This window comes from Balaenoptera borealis (genome assembly GCF_965194805.1).
Source record: "Balaenoptera borealis genome assembly, chromosome: 20".
NCBI classification, from domain to species: Eukaryota; Metazoa; Chordata; class Mammalia; order Artiodactyla; family Balaenopteridae; genus Balaenoptera; species Balaenoptera borealis.
In genome coordinates this window covers 23,170,495-23,187,907 of record NC_138879.1, presented here as the reverse complement: position 1 = coordinate 23,187,907, position 17,413 = coordinate 23,170,495, and the positions used below count along the sequence as shown (strand labels likewise).

The window sequence follows — 17,413 nt, the reverse complement described above, 5'->3', positions numbered from 1 at the left end:
TTGTTACTTTCCTTCTCTTAGAGATCATAGTCCTATGTTGCCTGTTGTCCAATTTCTGAAAATAGCTTCACATATTTTGTCCAGTTTTCTAGTTACTTATGGCTAGTGGGCTTAGTTTGGTGGACTTGTCTATGTTTCTGCATTAAACAGAATGATTCTTTTCAGGCTTCCAAATACCAGCCCTTCAGAATATAACTGTCATGCTTCTCCTGAAGCTTAATTTTTCCAGGATGAAATGCTCCCATTTTATTCAAAGGATATATGATGAAGTTTTGTTTACTTTACCAATCTGGTCGTTTTCTTACAGACATGTTCTAGTATTCTTTTGTGTACTCTGTGTACTATAGCATTGATTTATAACCACAAAGAGATTTCTATTTCTTTACTTAGTCACCGAATCTGGTGTGTTGATATGTGCAACTAAGACAACTATGTAACTAGATGTAAATAAGTAACAACAAATATGTATCCAGGTGATTAGAAGTTCATGAAAGTTACCAATTTAGGACTATCCTGTGTGAGTAGCCCTTCTGTTCTGAAAGATGATAACTTCTTTGGAAGAGATTCTATTCATGCTCTGACCTATATTCTTTAAGTGTATTAAGCTCTATATAAATACAGTGGTCACTACAAAATTTTATTTTTTACATTTTTGCTTAGATTCCAGCATGCCATGGGGGGAGTACCTGCCTGGGCAGAGACCAATAAGCGGAAAACATCTTCAGATGGTGAGTGTTGACACCTCTGTTTAAGTTGGTAAATAGATTCCTATTTCTGTTCTGTTATTATTTGAGGTTTCTCACGAGGCTTGTTAAAACCTGGTGTTTGAAATATGTCTTTTTTTGTTTTTTTTTAATGTCTGGTTTTGAAGTCTACCATTTCTCTGAAGGAAGCTCTTTTACAATAGTGTAGACGTATTTAGTAACATATTCTTTACTTGTAGAGACAATAATGGATGAATTTTATGATGTTTTTCCTCAACAGAACTATGTTACATTATGGCATAGATTAAGTAAAAAATAAGTAGTGTTATTTCTTCATTCAGAGCCTCTTCCAAAGACATGAGCAGCTGATCTAGCTATCCACTAGGAAATGGAATGTCTTTCTAAGGAGCACATGTCAGGTTAGGCCCAGATGATTATTCACTTTCTAAAAACCTATTTTTCAACTCCAGATTTTAAGTTTGACTTGTACCAAAACTGTTTTCTGCTGTTTAGATCTTTGAGTTTAGATATTATATGGATGGTTTGGCCAAGATCTGATTTGAGTTCTTGGAGTTATAAATTTTAGACTTGGAATTGACTTTTGAAATCCTTGAGGAACTTTAGAGTATATCCTCCCATTGTAATACAGGAGCTCCTTTCTTAGCATCTTTGGTATCTGATGAACCTCTGTTCGATTATCATCATCACCTCTCCCTCCCTTCTCCCCACCCATGTCAGTCTTCATGGTATCCACGTATAGGGAGCCCTTACAAGGAGCCAGTTTTATATAATTCTGTTAGAAAACTCAATCTGTTATTAAGTAGAAACTTACCTTCTGGTTTCCAACCAGATACTTTTAGAGGTTGAAGGACTCTTAGTGATGTAGCCCGACTTTATCTGCTGCAAGAAACTTCTCTACAACATCGGTTAGATGATAATTTAGCCTCTGCTTAAATATTTCAAATAATGTTGTGCTCCTTATTAGACTATGTCTTCCTCTTTTCTTTAAGAACTAATTGTAATTTTTTTAACTATTGAAATTTAGCCTCCCTATACTCTGTAGTCCTACCTTTTGAAGAGATATAATCTTATCTCTCATTCATATAAAACTCTTCTGTTATTTGAGAAATATATTTCTAGGTTTTTTTTTTTAATATGTTAATCATCTTGTCCGGTCACTTTTTTTTTTTTTTTTTTTTTTTTTTTGGCCACCCCACGCAGCATGTGGGATCCTAGTTCCCAGGCCAGGGATCAAACCCATGCCCACTGCATTGGGAGTGTGGAGTCTTAACTACTGGACCACCAGGGAAGTCCCATCCTGTCACTTTTTTTTACATGGCATAATTATAAACCTCAGTCATCAGTTTACCTTCCTGGATGAAATATAATTTTATTATCCATTTTAGAATATTGCATTCATAGAACTACAGCAGTTTAGGTCCATGTAATTATAGATTAGGTTTATGCTGACACTGAAGCAGAAAATCTCCCAGATCCCAGTGGCTTAATCCGGTAGAATTTTTTTTTTTCCCATGAGTACAATTGAGGTGGTGAGAAGGTGATGCTCTACTTAAGGGACCCAAGTTTATAGAGGTTCTGCCATCTTCAGGCTGGGTCTTCCAATGTTGCCTAAGATATTGGCCACCAGTTGACTTATAGGAGAAGAGAGAGAAGGCTCACCAAGGGAAGTTTTTAATTGGCCTGTCCTGGAAGTGGGACGTGATACTTTCACCTACATTTTATTGGCCACTCAGTCATGAGGCCACACTAACTGCATGCAATACCAGGAAATATAGTTTGTCTTTGTGCCCAGGAGAAAAAGGAAATGAATTAGGTCAACAGTCAGCCAGTCTGTTACTATCTGGGATATCCAAGTCTAATACCTTAATTGTACAGATGATGGGAGTAAAGTTCAAAAAGATAGAAGTGACTTGTCCAAGGTATACTTATTGGCAGAGTGGTGACTACAACCCAGCTTCACAGTTATCTCCAACAGATTATTTGTTTTTATCTGTAAATACTAGATTATCTTTTTTTTTTTTTTCCTGAATTACCTTTCCCCCCCCCCCCCGCCCCCCGGCCCACTGGCATGCAGGTTCCCTGACCAGGGATTGAACCTGTGCCCCCTACAGTGGAAGCACGGAGTCTTAACCACTGGACCACCAGTGAAGTCCCTAGATTGAGTATCTTTAAAAGAGAAGTACTCCCTCCTTTAAACATAGCTATAATGCTATTATCATACACCTTCAGAAATCAATAGTAATTCCTTAATATTACGGAGTTTTATTGTTGCTGTTTTGTCAATTTATTCACCACCACCCCCGCCCCTCCGCCCCCTGCCGCAGTTTTCCAGTTTTTTTAGCTTGCTTTGTATTCTGCTTGGTCTTCATAGGTGCTGTTGCACCTCGCTACCTGTCTTTTCTAAGTTTTGGAAATTCTTGCCTGTTATCTCTTCACATATTGTTTTTTTTTTTTTTTTTAATTTATTTATTTATTATTTATGGCTGTGTTGGGTCTTCATCTCCGTGCGAGGGCCCACCCCCCGCCAGCTGCGGCAAGTGGGGGCCACTCCTCATCGTGGTGCGCGGGCCTCTCACTATCGCGGCCTCTCTTGTTGCGGAGCACAGGCTCCAGACGCGCAGGCTCAGTAATTGTGGCTCACGGGCTTTGTCGCTCCGCGGCATGTGGGATCCTCCCAGGCCAGGGCTCGAACCCGTGTCCCCTGCATCGGCAGGCAGACTCCCAACCACTGCGCCACCAGGGAAGCCCCACATATTGTTTTTGTTCCATTCTTTCTTTCCTTCTGGGATACCAATTACATGTATGTTAAAAATTTTTTTTAAAACATTCTGTGTTCTTTTCTGATGAGATTAGGTGCATTCAGGGTGGTATGGCTGTAGACTGTGTTCTTTTCTGTATTTTCTGTCTTTTTGCTTTCTGTACTTTAGTCTGGATATTTTTTTCTGATCCTTTTTCCAGACCACTAATTCTCTCCACGTAATTTTGATATCCTGTGAAAACCATCCACTGGGGTCTTAGTTTTAATTACTGTTTTTCAGTTCTAGAATTTCCATTTGGTTCTTTTTTTTTTAATAGTCTAGTTCTCTGGCTTAATTCTGAGTCTTGCCTTTCATTATCTCTAATACGTTAAACATAAATTAAAAATTTTTTTTATTATTATTATTTTTCCTTCCAGTTTTACTGAGATATAATTGACATACAGCACTGTATAAGTTTAAGGTGCACAGTATAATGATTTGACTTACATATGCCATGAAATGATGACCACAGTAAGTTCAGTGAACGTCCATCATCTCGTATAGATAAAAAATTAAAGAAGTAGAAAATAAGTATTTTTCCTTGTGGTGAGAAGTCTTAGGATTTACTGTCAACACTTTTCATATATAACATACAGCAGAGTTATATTTATCACATTGTACATTATATCCCTAGTACTTATTTATCTTATAACTGGAAGTTTGTACCTTTTGACTGTCTTCATCCAATTCCCCTCACGTTACCCTCCATCTCTGGTGACCACAGACCTGATCTCTTTTTCTATGAGTTTTAAATGTAATATTTAAAAATTTTATGTCTGATAACTTCATTATCTAGATCTCCTGTGAGGATTGTTTTTCTTTAGGTTTTCAGTTAAGTTATCTTACCTTGTCATTATTTACCTGGTTATATGTCGTTGAGTGGTGGGCATTGTATATGAGAAATAGTATTAATAACTAGAGGTCTAGGACAATGGTATCTCTTTCCAGAGAATTTATGTATTTGTTTTTGGGTAGGTGGTTGGGCAATGGGCACTAGCAATCCTAGAACATCTTATTCTAGTCAGAGGGTGTGAGGATTCAAAGCCGGGTTTCAGTTCCTGGGAGATTTTCTCGTAATTCTTTGATTTTACCTTTAATTTTATGTATAGCCTTTTGTGGCAACAATCCAGAGCCTGGTGGCTTACCAGACCCCTTAGGAACCTTAGAGGGCTTTTGGTGCTAGTTTTTGCTCTCTTAACCCTACAAGTGTTTTATTAAACACTCTGCTTAGCTTCTCAGCTTTCTTTACTAGAATCGTCAGTCATCTCCAGGGGAAAAGCAGCCCTATTACCTCTCTTGGAAGTTCTGATACACAGTTTGCTGGCATTGTTCTTTCAGTCAGCTACAAGTTCTAGTTCTTTTTCCTGTGAGTTGTTAAGCTAGATCTGCTGTTCATCCTGTTGCCCATCTTGCCACTGTTACAAGTTTCTCTTTTTAAATTAAATGCTGACTCCGTTTCATCTTTATTTCATTTCATGTTGTTTTAGTCACTGTAGTGAATGTGTCTTTCGTTCCAGTCAGGCTTTGATTTTAACCATATACATTGAGGTCTTGTCATCTTCTTTCTCTCCTTCAAATTTATTTTGCTGTTTTACTTTTACCATTTGCAGCTTAAATAAAATGATTGAGGTTGGGAGACTGGGAGGGGAGTTGAAGTTTGAAATATAGATGTTTGGGATAGGTAATGGCCATCTCACTGATTCTAAAGATCAGCCTATGGATTTGTTTGACTTAGATGAAAGTGAAGAGGATGAAGATGATTTGTTGCAAAGGACTGGGAATTTCATATCCACATCAACCTCTCTTCCTAAAGGAATCTTAAAGGTGAGAATCAGTAAAATTGGGTCAATCCAACTAATTACCTCTGAAATCCAATATACTTCCCAGTTACAAATGTATGGATTCCTGTTATCTGTGGTATTAAATGTGCTTGCTGTCATTTTGCCTTGGTAAATATTTGTGTTAGGTTTTTTACGTTTTGCAAAAACAAGATTAAATTATGTTCCCAGGAATTTTTTAGGAATGTTATTTGATTCCTCCTTTTGCATTTCTTGTTCCTTCTGTTGGCACCAGCCTTGTTCATGCTGCTCTCATCTCTCGCCCAGTGCAAAGCAACAGCTTTGTGGCTAGACTCTCCACTACCACTTTCCTTCTTCCTAAGCCGTTCTTCCTATAGTAGCCTGAGGGATCTTTTAAAAATAAAATATCATGTCCTGTCACTTTTCATTGCTCTTTGAAAACATCTGAATTCCTTACCATAGTCTACCCTGCCCTTCCCAGGATCTGGCTTTTGCCTATGTCTTCAACTTCATCTGATGCCTTTTCCTCTTATTCCTTACTCAGGCCACACAGGCCTCCTTTCTGTTTCTTGCACATGCCAAGTTCTTTCTTGCCCCTGAACCTTTGCTCTTGCTCATCCCTCCATGTGTTCTTTAAGCACTGCCAGTGGCCAACTCATTCTTTTCTGCTCACATGACGCCCTAGAAATGTCTTTCCTCGTCATCTTACCTAAAGTGGCACCTTTCTGCTCACATGATGCCCTAGAAATGTCTTTCCTTGCCATCCTATCTGAAGTGGCTTACTCTAGTTACTGTCTAACTCATCACTGTGTCTCACTTGTTCATGTGGTAACCAAGTGCCTACCCAGCACTTGCTTCAGTTAAATATATGTCAAATGAACAGTTCTCTCTTTGACATAATTTTCCCCATTATAAAATGGTAGCATGTGAATTTAGATGGGGAGAGGGGACCTTATTATGGTAAATTATTAGACAGAGTGATTCTGTCTCTCCCAACCCTGTGCAGGTAATTCATTTAGCTCCTCATAGGGTGAATTCACCTCCATTGAAAATGTAGTCACCACAAAAATTTATCTTCAGGGGTTACAAAGAAGACATCATATGATACTGCGTTTTTTATGTAATTGCATTTTTAATGTAGAGGAGGCCCCCGAAAAATGGATTCTTGTATGGTAAAGCACTGTACTAGAATACTAGTTGGTAGCAGAGCTGTCTGTGGTCTTCTGGTTACTCTTCCAATGCGCTTTCTTCTGCATTGTAAACTACTTTATAATGTCTTCATGCTTTAAAGAAAATAATGTTAACCCATTCGAATTGATAAAATTCCAGCTTTATTTTTCTGTAGATGAAGCACTGCCAGCATGCTAATGCTGAACGTCCTACTACTGCTCGGATCTCGTCTGTGCAGTTCCATCCTCGTGCACAGGTTGTGATGGTCGCTGGACTAGATAATGCTGTATCGCTATTTCAGGTATGCATTTTTAAATGAAGACTTGTAGGGACTTCCCTGGTGGCACAGCGGTTAAGAATCCGCCTGCCGATGCAGGGGACACAGGTTTGATCCCTGGTCCCGGAAGATCCTACATGCCGCAGAGCAGCTAAGCCCATGCACCACAACTACTGAGCCTGTGCTCTAGAGCCTGTGAGCCACAACTACTGAGCCCACGTGCCACAACTACTGAAACCCATGTGCCTAGAGCCCGTGCTCCGCAACAAGAGAAGCCACCACAATGAGAAGCCTGTGTGCTGCAATGAAAAGTAGCCTCCGCTCGCTGCAACTAGAGAAAACCTGTGTGCAGCAACGAAGACCCACCGCAGCCAAAAATAAATAAATTTAAAAAAAAAAGACTTGTAGTGAAAAATGTTTACAATCAGCATACATTGTCTGTGGAAATAATCAAAAGGAATATTTTGTACTTCCTTATAGGTTGATGGAAAAACAAATCCTAAAATTCAGAGCATCTATTTGGAAAAGTTTCCAATCTTTAAAGCTTGTTTTAGTGCTAATGGAGAAAAGGTTTTAGCCACGAGTACTCACAGCAAGGTTCTTTATGTCTATGATATGCTGGCTGGAAAGCTAATTCCTGTGCATCAAGTAAGAGGTAAGGTTTCTAATGAACATATAGCTGACATGCACCCCCCTCCCCCCCAGCCCATAGTTGAGTTTGTTTAACAGTATTTACAACCACTTTTTTTCCTCCCCATAGTATTATTAAAAATAAGGGTTTCTTTGGTTTTAGTATTTGGAAAATGTCATGTTGTTGAGATAACATGTTTGAATGAAAAAAGTGGACTGACTTTTTATTGAGTACCTATGGGAAGAAGATCATAATTTGCAAATATATATTCCCCTAGACCAGAAAAGCAGTTGCAAATACTTGGCTGTAAAATTAGCAGTTGCTGCAGCAGAAAGAACATGAGCCTGGGAGCTAAAAGACCTGGGTTCTATTTCCTTGGACAAATTATTTCACTTCTCTGATCTGAAATTTGGATGCCCTCCAGTTCTTCTGCTGTTTGTTATAATACAATTTTGGTTTACATTTAAAGGAAATAAAGCACTGCTTTTGGAATTCATAATGTATTTTGAAGAATGAACTACTTGAAAAATACATCTTTTTTATTAGATGAAAATTTATCTTTCCTCTGCCTTATCTATTCTTCTGCATTCTCCTACTCCCATTACCTCAAAAATATAGTGACACCTTCATGAATACTTTGGGAACTAAAGTTCTTGTAATGAAGTTGGTTGGGTTAACATTATAAATCTTGAGAGGTGTTGTTGTCATATGCTACAGCTTGCTGGCAGTTTCCCTGTTAAATTGCACGTCTGTGGGGCTGTAAAGGTTACAGGTTGCTCTGTACAGCCTTTTTTCTGCTAGTGGTTAAAAGTGAGTAAGGCCAACTTTAGAAACATTTATGATGTTTATTTTCAGTGTTTCCAGTCTTGTCTTTCCTGTGTTCCTGACACTTTCAGTGATCCTTTCCAAGGGGGGTTTTAATTTATCTATTTATGCTTTAAATCAGTGCTTCTCAAACATTAATGTGCATATGAATCACCTGGGGATCTTGTTAAAATGCAGACTCTGATTCTGTTGTTCTGAGGCGGGCCTGATTCTGCATTTCTAACAAGTTCTCAGATGCTGCTGATGCTGCTGGTCCATGGGCTTCCCTTTGAGTTGGAAAACCTTAAACTGTGTCCCCATATTGAAATAGAAAGCAACATGTAGTAGTTTTTATTCTTAAATGTCATTCCACTAATCAAAAGGAATGTGCTCTGGTCCTTCCTTGCCGTGCATCCTCTTGGGAAAAGCAAACCAGGGGTGTCTGAGATCCAGTAGTTAGTGATGTGTACTGTGGATCTGCTGGTGTGGAGGGCTGTGTATCTGATCACCGGATTCTTCTAAGACATGGTATTTATCTTTGCCTTTTAATATTTTTCCTTCTCTTTCCTCAATAAGCGTAACTTGGTAGTAATGATAATTATAATAGTAATGGTAAATCAAATGTATTTCTTCTTGTGTTATGTTATTGAATATAATTCTCAGTCTCGTGATTATAAAACAGTATTAATAACTCGAAATTAATTAAGGACAGTAGAACAAGGGGGAAAATTGCTGACAAGTTAGGATGTGCAAGCCTTACGTGTATGTGAGCTCTTGGTTCTTGCAAATGCAAGTCTGAAAAATGAAGAATTCAGAATTGATGCGTTCTGAAGAATTCCGCTTTGAGGGTTCCTTCCACTAACCTGTCAGGGCTTGTAAAGTGGGGTCTGTGGATTCTCAAAATTCAGGGGTCTGTGAAGCTGGATAGGAAAAACATTCCATCTTTATTTTCACTAATCTCTAACTGAAATTTAGCATTTCCTTCAGTTACAAAAGTTTCAAACAACCATTGTTTTGAGAAGGGTATCATACACTTCAGACTGGCACACAGAAAAGTTAAGAACCACAGATTACTATTTCAAAGTCCAGAAGCAGTTTCAGTTGCATCATTTAGAAGGACAGTTCTTATATCTATATCTGTCCATCTGTGCCGGGTCTTAGTTGTGGCATGCGGGATCTTTGTTGCCACCTGCGAGATCTTCATTGCGGCATGCGGGAATCTTTTAGTCGTGGCACGCGGACTCTTATTTGTGGCACGCGGAATCTAGTTCCCTGACCAGGGATCGAACCCGGGCTGCCTGCATTGGGAGCACCGAGTCTTAACCACTGGACCACCAGGGAAGTCCCTAGAAGGACGGTTCTTTTTTTTTTTTTTTTTTTTTAAATTTATTTATTTAATTTTATTTTTGGCTGCATCGGGTCTTAGTTGCGGCACACGGGATCTTTGTTGAGGCATGTGGGATCTTCTCTTGCGGCGTGCAGGCTTCTCTCTAGTTGTGGTGTGTGGGGTTTCTCTCTCTAGTTGTGGTGCGTGGTGCATGGGCTCCAGAGCGCGTGGGCTCTGTAGTTTGCAGATTCAGGCTCTCTAGTTGAGGTGCGTGAGTTCAGTAGTTGCGGCGCGTGGGCTTAGTTGCCCCGAGGCATGTGGGATCTTAGTTCCCTGACCAGGAATCTAACCCCTGTCCCCTGCATTGCAAGGTGGATTCTTTACCACAGGACCACCAGGGAAGTCCCAGAAGGGCAGTTCTTAAGGGAGCTGTCTTGTTCTAGGAAAACACAAAGAATTTGACCATTTGGGAATCAAATTAGTTTGTCAGGCAGCCATTTTGATTTATAGGCATATGGTCATTGCTGAGCCTTAGTTTTCTCTTTCTGTAAACTCAAGGGTTCTAAAATATTAAAAGAACTTTTTAGAAGATTTTAACTAAGCACCACCTGCCACTTGGTAAATGCTCAGTCATTGGTAACTGCTGTCATTGTTAAGAACAGCATATAATCTGTCTGATCACAGTCAGTTCACTTCCCATCCTATGGAATTTGGCTCTATTCTAATTAAATTGGCCATTCTTTTTCTTACCTATAAGTTGCTCAGCAGTTGACCTAAAAATCTCATTCCTGGGACTTCCTGGCGGTCCAGTGGTTAAGACTCCGTGCTTCCAATGCAGGGGGAGTGGGTTCAATCCATGGTCTGGGAACTAAGATCCCACATGCTGTGTGGGGTGGCCAAAAAAAAAAAAAAAAAAAAAAATCTCATTCCCTAATCTATAGAAACATTTATACCTGACATCTTTAAAGCTCTATATCTTTTATCTCAAGGCCATGTTATAAATTTTGTCTGGCTTCTGTTTTGAAAGGTCTAGCTTTTATAAAAAGCAATTATAATATTGATATTAGCACTTATTATCACTATTCTTTTGTGAAGTCAAAAGTAAAATGCTATATACATATAACTGGTGTACAGTACACTGTAAGGTTTAGATAAAAATATGGTGATCTTTCTTATTTTTCCAATTAATTGATAAAGTAACTGTTTGTCCTTATTTGTTGGAAGTCTAGTATTTCCTTCTTGAAGACAGCCCCCTTTCCTGAATTACCCCCAAACAACAGGCTTACTCAGGCCAAAAACATAAGGTCTTTCACTGCAGGCAGAGAGCAGTGGACTGTGTAAAGAGTCCTCTGGCATTTTGCCTCTGTTGCTGCCATCCTGAGTCTGTGTTCACACTGGTCCCACATAGTATGAGGGAAGTTTGTTTACTGTTGCCCTTGTGACACCTGTGCAGTCTGCAGTCCTCCAGGACTGTGGTGGTGCCCAGCTGTAGGCTCCAAGGTGAGCACTTTGAGTTCTGCCCAGCTGTAGGCTCCAAGGTGAGCACTTTGAGTTCTGCCCAGCTGTAGGCTCCAAGGTGAACACTTTGAGTTCTGTCTTGCATTCCCACTGTGCTCTTAGGATTGGGTCTGGAGGGGTTTCCAGAACTAACCTCCCTTCTCTGCTTCATCATGTAATGATATTTTCCCTATGTTTGGAGCTGTTTCTTTCCGTATGCTGTAGTCAGTATATAATGTTTGCCCAAAATTTGGGATGAATATTATCCTTAGTAGGACTAGAGTCATTGTGAAGAAGATGGTCATCCCTAGCAGAAGTAACCCTAGTGACTGGAAATATGTGTCTGGATTGATTCCAGTCAAGGAAGCTAGGATGTAGTCTCTTGGTGGGTGGGGCTAGAGTGGGAGGCCCAGTTTTGTAGTATTGTGAACCATCTAGACAAAGACTGTTACTAGCACAGAGATGGTCTGTGGGACCTTCAACTATCATTTTCCTGGGGTGGGGGAACAAGAACTCTTCACTGGATTTTTCTAAATTCTTTTTTCTGATTAATATTCTAACTTAGCGATATGTTCACATGGTGCAAAAGTCCAATACGTACAAATGAGTGGATAGTGAAAATTCTCTTCTGCTCTGTCACCCTGGAAGCGTAGCTAGTTATTCTTATGTATCCTTTCTATTAGGCAACTTGTTAATGGGTAAGTTGGCTCTATAAGCAATTTAATATCAGAAGGGTCTCCTGCATAGTCAGTATGAGCCTTTTAAGCATGGGAAAGGAACATGTCCCATTATAAATAAGTAAATGGACATCTGGTCTATATACTTAGCTCATGTGATTTGGTTACATGAGTCTTGGGAAGCTAATCAACTCTTGGATACACTACTGACACATGATTTTGGTTTGTTTTTTCTTTTTGATCCACAAAGTTAAGAATTAGACTCCCATTCATCATGGGCTGTTTAGTAGGTGGCTGGCAACTAGCTTCTGCACGTTACTGCGTTTTAGCCGTCTCTGTGGCAGTGTATTTTCCTTCTGGTGATGAACGTTTTGACAGAGAAGTATAATTTATCCTTTTAGTTACTTACAGGTATTACTGTTTACATTTGGAAAATTAGTCGATAACTTTACTGGTTGGAGAGCTGGCTCTCAGGCCTGTAATTAGAGTGGTGAATGTTAACCAAGACAAAGAACAGAAGTTTGCTAAGCATTTTGTAGTGACCTTATATTTCAGTCATACTCAATGATGCGTGGGGTCAGACTTATTCAGAGTCTGAGCCCACGTTTTATTTAAGGCATTTAAAAAGTAAGAAACTCTCAATTGTCAGTGAAAGCTTTACTGCAAACCATTAATCCTTATTGATTCATCTCCTTTCTTAGGTTTGAAGGAGAAGATAGTGAGGAGCTTCGAAGTCTCCCCAGATGGGTCCTTTTTGCTTATAAATGGTGTTGCTGGATATTTTCACTTGCTGTCAATGAAGGTGAACCATTATTAGCTGTTGCTTGTTCTTCTAGGATAAGACATTAGTGTAGGGATGGTCTTGAACCATAACTCATGGTGTCCTTAAATCTGCATCTCAAGTAGAGGAACATATTGAGACTTGGGGAGAAGTTGTGGGCAGTGGAAAGAATTTTTTTTTGAGGGTAGGGAAAAACAAAGTTGAGTAGGTGCTACAAAATAGAGAACTAGGTTGCTTTTATTCTGCACATTGTGATTCTTCTTTGCAGTGCCTAACAATTTGATAAATAATATTTATTGTTCTTCCAGACTAAAGAGCTAATTGGTAGTATGAAAATTAATGGAAGGATTGCAGCATCCACATTCTCTTCAGATGGTAAGAAAGTATATGCATCTTCAGGTAAGTTAAGTTAATGACAAGATGATCCGAAGCTTCTTTGAAGCTTTGGATGTGTTTAAATATCAACTTTAAGCAAAACTGAGTTTGATTTTAGACTTTTTTGTATTAGTAAGAAAATCATTTTTATTTTTACAATTCATTTTTCATTGCTGTTTGCCTTCTCATTTACTAACTAGTAATGGTGAAGGGTTAACCACTTAACATGCACTGTTTGGGGAAAAGATGGGCAGAAAATGCATTTTATTTAATTAATTAATTAATTAATTAATTTTTGACTATGTTGGGTCTTCGTTGCCGTGTGGGCTTTCTCTAGTTGCGGCGAGCGGGGTCTGCTCTTCATTGCGGTGCGTGGGCTTCTCATTGCAGTGGCTTCTCTTGTTGCAGAGCACGGGCTCTAGGTGCGTGGGCTTCAGTAGTTGTGGCATGCGAGCTCAGTAGTTGTGGCTTGCGGGCTCTAGAGCACAGGCTCAGTAGTTTTTGGTGCACGGGCTTAGTTGCTCTGCGGCATGTGGGATCCTCCCGGACCAGGGATCGAACCCGTGTCTCCTGCGTTGGCAGGCGGATTCTTAACCACTGCGCCACCAGGGAAGTCCCCAGAAAATGCATTTTAAAAGATGATTTATTCTGAGACTTTCTTACTTTCTTTTTGAAAGTTATTTAGAATCATTACTTCTTTTCTTTTAGCCTCTTTTGACTTGGATAATGTTTGGAATTTTATTCATTATTGACTGAAAACAATTCTGATCTCACCTGACATTTCTGTAGTACTACTGACCAACCCTTTATCATTCCTGACAGTCTCTAATCTTGTGCTTTTCTGCTGGCCTTTCTGACTGTCCTGTGACTCTTACTCCTTTTCCTAAAGGATCTTAGGGATCATCACAAGCTCAGCGTAGCTCATGCTGTTTGGTAGTGGGAGGCATTAGAGTGGTTCTGCCAGTGAGTAGTATTCTTCAATCTATTCAAAAACTTTTTTTAAAAAAAGGATTAAGTTTAGCATTAACTTTAATTTTTGTTTTGGTTTTGGCCCAGAATCAAACTTTCACAAGGTTGAGTTACTTACATTTGTATGTTTTTAATCCAATAATATAAGAATGTCAGCAACATATATAGTCCCTGTTAATTAATATGCTAGGTTTTATGAGGGGTGAGGAATAAATATTGGTTCAGAGAAATAATGTTCCTAATGAAATGGCCTTTGGATCTTGGGAGAGTCAGAGTTGGGGAGAAGAGTTGAAGGGTCAGCACAGGTACTGAGATTTGGTGATATGAATTGGATATAGGTGTTAAATATTTACAAATTAGGTTAGTACCATGGAGGTCTAATTTACCATAAGAAGAAAGGTCCTAAAATCAGAGAAGGAGTAATCAAAAGTTGAGCCTTGGTAAGTTAGGGGTTACCTAAATTTTGATTGGTGTTCTCCCCCCTCCCCTTCCTCCTTTCCTTCTTCTGTAAGGAGTGATTTGTGTGATTGGCATCATATTGTTCATATTTATTGTTTTATATATATAAAGAATATTTTGATAGAAGGAGTGTTGAAGAAAGAATTTACCTTTTATCTTTTCAGCTGAGCCAGTTTTTTCTTTTTGTTTTTCTTGGATTAATTTTTGCTTCTTAAGTCAACATCAACTTATGACCATGTAATACACTTGCTTTCTAGATGGTCTTCCTGCCCTTGATTCCTTCCATTCCCATTTTAGTCTGTTGCTAGCTAGGCTGATCTTTAAAGCCCTTCCTTTATTGTACCATTACCCTACAGACAGACATAAAGTTTTAAAAATTTGAGCCTATTAAATTTTTTCTAAATACATATTTTACTTCTACCTAACCTAAACCCTTATGCCAGCCTGGGAAGTTTTGTTTCTTAATGAAATAGTTGAAACAGTGAGATACTGAATTCTCATTGGAAGGATAATAATATAGAAGGGTGACCGTTAGAGCAATATCCACAGAAAAGAAAGAGATGAAATACATGAGCGAGGAGCCACCTTTGAGATGGGTATAGGGTCATTATACACATCTATAACGGGTGTGAGGAAGAGGGTGATCATCAATATTGCGTGTACAGGAGAGAGAAAAAAGAAGGAGGACTGATTTTGGCAATTAGATGGCCATTTCTATCATGAAAATATTTGTGTTCTCATCAGATTTAATATCCTTTATCTTTCACACATTCTCCCTTCTCTAAACTATTTGTGCTTATTACTCACAATAAATTATCCATACTTCCTTAGTTAAATTATAAATTCCTTTTGGTCTGGATCAGTTCATTCTTCATTTCCTCCTCTGTTGTCAACTTCATCATCAGTTTGATATCTAAATCACCTAGCCTTACATGTTAGGTCCTCTGATACCTCTTGATAGATGTTGGAAAACCTTTGCTGGTGGGTTTTTTGTTTTTTCAAATTTTGCGCCAATAATTTATCTGAGTGAAATGCAGAAACTTTTTCTAAAGTTCAACTCAAGCCAGGAGTTTGTGATTTTCACTCTAAACCTAAAGATATTGTTTATTAATGACTAATGAGGATGTAGTTTTCTATATATGGAAATGTATAGAAGAAACATTTTTAGGCCAGTTTTCTAGACTTAGGGCAATTATAGTATATAGTAGGTCTTTATTTGTAGTATCTTGTACTATTAAAGAGGGACTAAGAATGGTCAGTTCACTTGCCTTTCAAGTTTAAAACAAAATTAACCAAACCCATTTTTTGGCTGTTTCATTCAGGGGATGGAGACGTTTATGTTTGGGATGTGAACTCTAGGAAGTGCCTTAACAGATTTGTTGATGAAGGCAGTTTATATGGATTAAGCATTGCCACATCTAGGAATGGACAGTATGTGGCTTGTGGGTAAGTAAACTGAGGTTCTGGTAACCTTTAATCACCTTTTGCTAATGAGAAAATATTAAAGAATTGAGGGGCTTCCCTGGTGGCGCAGTGGTTAAGAATCTGCCTGCCAATGCAGGGGACACGGGTTCGAGCCCTGGTCCGGGAAGATCCACATGCCGTGGAGCAACTAAGCCCGTGCACCACAACTGCTGAGCCTGCGCTCTAGAGCCCACGAGCCGCAACTACTGAGCCTGCGCTCTAGAGCCCACGAGCCACAACTACTGAGCCTGTGCTCTAGAGCCCACGAGCCACAACTGCTGAAGCCCATGTGCCTAGAGCCCCTGCTCCTCAACAAGAGAAGCCACCGCAAGGAGAAGCCCATGCACTGCAACAAAGAGTAGCTCCCGCTTGCCGCAACCAGAGAAAGCCCATGCGCCGCAACCAGAGAAAGCCCATGCACCGCAACCAGAGAAAGCCCATGCGCAGCAACGAAGACCCAACATAGCCAAAAATAAAATAAATAAATTTATAAAAAGAAAAAAAAAAAAAGAATTGAATATACTAGATGGTGCCTAGTAGTTCTGTTTATAAACTAGTAATATGAAATTGATAAACCCAGGTCTTACATTTTATTGTCTTAAAAATATTTGTTAATATTTGTGTTTAATAATATTAATGGCAGTTTTTCAGCTCTTTAGCAAAGAAAATACTGGACTACCTTATTATGTTATGGTATGTTTTCTTACGTTTGAAATATTTGTTTGATTTAAGTCTTAAAGATACTTAAAGCATTTTTGCCTTTAGCTAGCTAGGTGGTATAAACCAAAAACATGTTTTTTGGGAACACTGTTGTTAGTATTATAGAGACTTTGAAAATATTATCTAGAACATGTTATTGTGTCACTGCTGAAAAAAATGGTTATTACACTGGGGAAAAGATGGCTTTATTGTCCTACTTGATTTTAAAGATGCAGGGTGGGAGGAGGGGGTATTGGATACTTACCTGTAATTCTAAACGATTTTACGTACCAAATCACTAATCAGCACCTGTAATTTTAGAACTTCCAGAAGTCAATCTTTATGACTTTCTTAGACTAAACACAATTGATCCATAACAAGATTTCAAATTCTCCCTTGGTGGGAGGTCCAGTGGGTCTTGCTGTCATAGCATACTCACCACTTTTTCTTCACTTCACTACCTCCTTCAAAGGTTAAAATTGGGGAAACTGCTTATAAATATCCCTACCACCATTTGGAAATTGGTCAGCAGCTACCTTGGGTCCTGGGAAGAAAGGAAAGTGGAACCAGGCTGTGGAGCTTGGAGGCCAGGCTGACATCACGTGGGTCTGCCATAGGCAGTAGGGTAGCCTGAGCCCAGCATTGCTAGAGCACTGTGCACTATGGCAGCAGTTCATGATTAGCAGGTCTTCTGAGACTAAAGCTCCTTTAGAATGAAGACTGGTATTTAAATTAATTATAAATAATTTTAAGCAGACCTGCGTTTGCCTTCATGTGGGACAAGAATAACTGCACAAACATAACCTTCACTCAAATCTGTGAAGTTATTCTTTTTCTAGTCCTTGCCTCTCTTTTTTGTATCACTTTTTATTAATCCCCTTTGAAGGGCCCAAAGAGGAAAGAATCTAATATTAGTCGTTTAAACTCATTTGATTTTAATTGCCTTTCAGTGTAATTGAAT

General features: G+C 39.0%; 1 protein-coding gene across 2 annotated transcripts in view; it reads left to right on the top strand.

Moving 5' to 3' along the window:
• The window catches only part of UTP18 (UTP18 small subunit processome component), a 38,399-nt gene that overhangs the window by 6,208 nt on the left and 14,778 nt on the right, over positions 1–17,413 (top strand). For both annotated transcript variants that reach the window (XM_082372608.1, XM_082372607.1), the window contains exons 4-10: positions 661–728; positions 5,259–5,347; positions 6,668–6,793; positions 7,250–7,424; positions 12,407–12,507; positions 12,795–12,885; positions 15,612–15,735. In XM_082372608.1, the coding sequence (XP_082228734.1) occupies positions 661–728; positions 5,259–5,347; positions 6,668–6,793; positions 7,250–7,424; positions 12,407–12,507; positions 12,795–12,885; positions 15,612–15,735 (774 nt within the window). The remainder of the gene's footprint in view (positions 1–660; positions 729–5,258; positions 5,348–6,667; positions 6,794–7,249; positions 7,425–12,406; positions 12,508–12,794; positions 12,886–15,611; positions 15,736–17,413) is intronic.